Here is a 3,353-nt window from a genome sequence, read left to right on the forward strand (position 1 = left end):
TAAAATTTATTGTTTACATTGTTCACAAAAATTATTATCTATCTAATAAAACTGAAATCTTAAATAGTTACACCGAACTTGAATTCTGAGTAAAGTTCAAAAAGTAGAATATAAAATCCATAATAGTAGAAGTGTGTGTACCCAAAAAAAAAAAAAGTTGTGTGTGTGTTATGCAAGACAAGAAAAAAAAAATCTCTTTTTTAAACTTATTAAGATTTAACTGTCCCATCTATTAAGAATTTTAGATAGTTATAAATCAACCAAACCGCTCCTAATGCGAGCAATTCTTCAAGTCAGATGAATATCACACTGCAAGATTAAGGATAACGATATCTGATCCAGATGTTTTATATGTATACTATAAAACAAGAATAATATGAAATTGAGGACTTTATGAACATCAAAAGTATCTATCTATATTATAGGTAAGTGTGGCTATCCAGCGTCAAATATGCGTATCAATTACCAGTGTATACAATTAAGAAATCTGCCTCCTATGTAGTAGTAATATAACATAAAAACTATTTTTATTCAACTATATATATAGCATGGATACTAATTAAAAATTTAATCATTTTTATAAAATAGTAAAAATTATTTTATATTTAAATTTATAATTAAATCTTATAAATAATATAACGAAATTAAATTTATATTTATAATCAAACGTTATAAATATGATTAAATTAAATTAAAACAAATAAACATAAAAAATATATAGTGGTGATTAATTCTTTGTTGAATTCAATATTTACAAAAATAATTAATTATATTGCTACGAAAAAATTAAATTTTTTCTTTAAAAAGTGAGCTAACATTAACAATTATTTACTCTCTTGAAAAAAAATATATATAAAGCACGTAAAAATAATATAAATATATTGTGCTTAATTTTTAATTTCATGAATTATTTTTGCATTTTATTTCCTAATTAATAAAAAAAGAGAGTACTAAGAAAGTCTTTGTTATAGTTTGTCATTGTCATTCTCCCACAATTACTTCTCACTAAGTCTCTTATCTCCATTCGTTTGGTCTCCAAGATTTCATTCAATTCAATAGCAATTATACATTGGAACCCAACTAAGCGCCACCATTCTTCACGTACCAACAAATTAAAGTCTCTTTTACTCAGTTAATCCGCGACATCCCCACGGTTTCACTTCCAATACATAAATTATTATATCCCTAGTTGAATTCATATTATATATATAATCATCTTCTTTAGTTCGTTACTGCCTCTTAAATCCACAATCCTTTTCTACCTACCACTCTCATATTATATAATTAAATGTAGTTGCATTGACCCTATTTATTACTAGTCCCACAAAAATTTCATTCATATTCCTACAAACACCAACCTATATCTATTTCAAAAGGCCAAATATTCAATTAGGTCAACATTTCCTTGAGCTTAATTATAATGGCTGCTTCTGCTTCTTCTTCTTCGACTTCATCTTCTAAGAAGGATTCAGTGTACCGCGGAATCCGGTGCCGAGGAGGGAAATGGGTATCCGAGATCCGAGAGCCGAGAAAGACGACCCGAATATGGCTCGGCACCTTTCTCAAGCCGGAGATGGCTGCGGCAGCCTATGACGTGGCAGCACTGGCACTCAAGGGTGCAGAAGCGCCCTTAAACTTCCCTGCCATGGTAGGGAAGTATCCAATGCCAAAGTCTAGTTCCGCAGCTGACATCCGCAGCGCTGCCACCGCTGCGGCGCAGCTGATTATGGCTGAACTTGCATCACCAACCAACAATAATGCAGTTCAGCCTAACATTGATAGTGAAAAGAATAATAATAATAATAATGATGATAATGATAACAATAACACTAATAATGATAGTGCTGCTCCTTTGTGTGAAGATGAACCGGTTGAGTTTTTGGACGAAGAAGCAATTTTCTCCTTGCCGAGTTTGCTGGTCGATATGGCAGAGGGAATGCTGCTTTCTCCACCCAGAATGAGTCCGTCGTCGCCTGACTCGCCGGAAAATTATTCCGGCGGAGGAGACAGTTTGTGGAACTACTAATAAATCTTATTATTATTAATCCCTTTTATCTTCTATATATTGAAAGTCTTCTTTTTTTTTTCCGATATAAGTATGAATGCAATGATACATATATCATCAGCTCTATCCATTCCCTCTCCTCTAGCTAGCATTTGAATCTATCCAATCCCTAATAAATACAAGCAAATTAAGAAATTTGGATTGGTATCATAATATTCTGATCACATTTTAGTAGGACTAAGTCTAATAAGATATATTTTTGTTGTTAAGTTATTTACCTTGAGCACCAGCTATAAGGGTTTCAAAGCAAGGATTATATAGGGTGGCCTTGATTCTAGAAAATTATGTAACTTGCTGTTCTTCTACATATACTACATATGTATTTCATTTTATGATATTTATGAGTATTCGTCCTGCTTTGTTTATGCATAGTTTGTTGTGTATCTATAATTTATCATACTCTTCCTTATCTAAATTTACAAGAGAATAATGCTATATGACAAAAAAAATTTATTATTTTTTGTTTTTATCCGTAATATTTAAAAAAAATAATAAATTTTAAATACTATAAAATTTTAAATTTTAAATCTTATATTTTAATAATATAAAATAAAATATAAATTTAAAAATTAATTAATATTAATAAAAAATATTGATTTCTTAATATTTTTCCTTACTGGTGCTTCACACACCACAATTAGTTGGGTGTTTGTCATAATCTGCTAGTTAAAAAAATTAACAAATAATAAAGGAATACTTAGAAGGAATTAATCAAGGTATTTCTTTGGGAAAATGTAAAAGTAAAATTTTTAACTTTGAATTATCTAAAAAATAAAAATCATTAATTACTTAAATTTACTTTTAATTATTCTGTGTCTATAATTTCGTAAAATTTTTAATTAGGTCTTTATATATATATATTTTTTTAATTGAATTCTTGCACTAAATATTTTTTAATTGAGTTTTTATATATTTTTTTATTTGAATCTCTGCACTAATTTTTTTTAGTTGAGTCTCTATACAATTAAATTAATTACTATTAAAAAAAATTTATTTAAAAAAAATTAATACAAAAATTCAATTAAAAATAAAAAAATATAAAAATTTAATTAAAAATTTTGTAAAATTATAGAATTTAATAGAATAATTAAACTTAAATTTATTACAACTAGGCAAATAGTAAAAGGAGGGGGACAGAAAGTATGTGTCATTCAGTAAGGAGGAACGAGTCAGTTGAAATGCATAATAATGAAGACTCTCGGAAAAGCAGAGGATACATATATTTTTGTGTGTGTGATGTGCTTTTAAGGGAATTACACATATGTCTTTAGCGCAATGCAGCAAGGGA

At 28.3% G+C, this 3,353-nt stretch overlaps 1 protein-coding gene across 1 annotated transcript; it reads left to right on the forward strand.

Moving 5' to 3' along the window:
• The first annotated feature begins 1,240 nt into the window (after nucleotides 1-1,240).
• LOC107618191 (ethylene-responsive transcription factor ERF027) lies at nucleotides 1,241-2,133 on the forward strand. Its single transcript, XM_016320183.3, has one exon. The coding sequence runs from the start codon at nucleotides 1,421-1,423 to the stop codon at nucleotides 2,024-2,026; it is 606 nt and encodes a 201-aa protein (XP_016175669.1). The 5' UTR covers nucleotides 1,241-1,420; the 3' UTR covers nucleotides 2,027-2,133.
• The last annotated feature ends 1,220 nt before the right edge of the window (nucleotides 2,134-3,353 follow it).

The sequence above is a fragment of the Arachis ipaensis genome, chromosome B1 (genome assembly GCF_059453495.1).
Source record: "Arachis ipaensis isolate K30076 ecotype BB chromosome B1, ASM5945349v1, whole genome shotgun sequence".
NCBI lineage: Eukaryota > Viridiplantae > Streptophyta > Magnoliopsida > Fabales > Fabaceae > Arachis > Arachis ipaensis.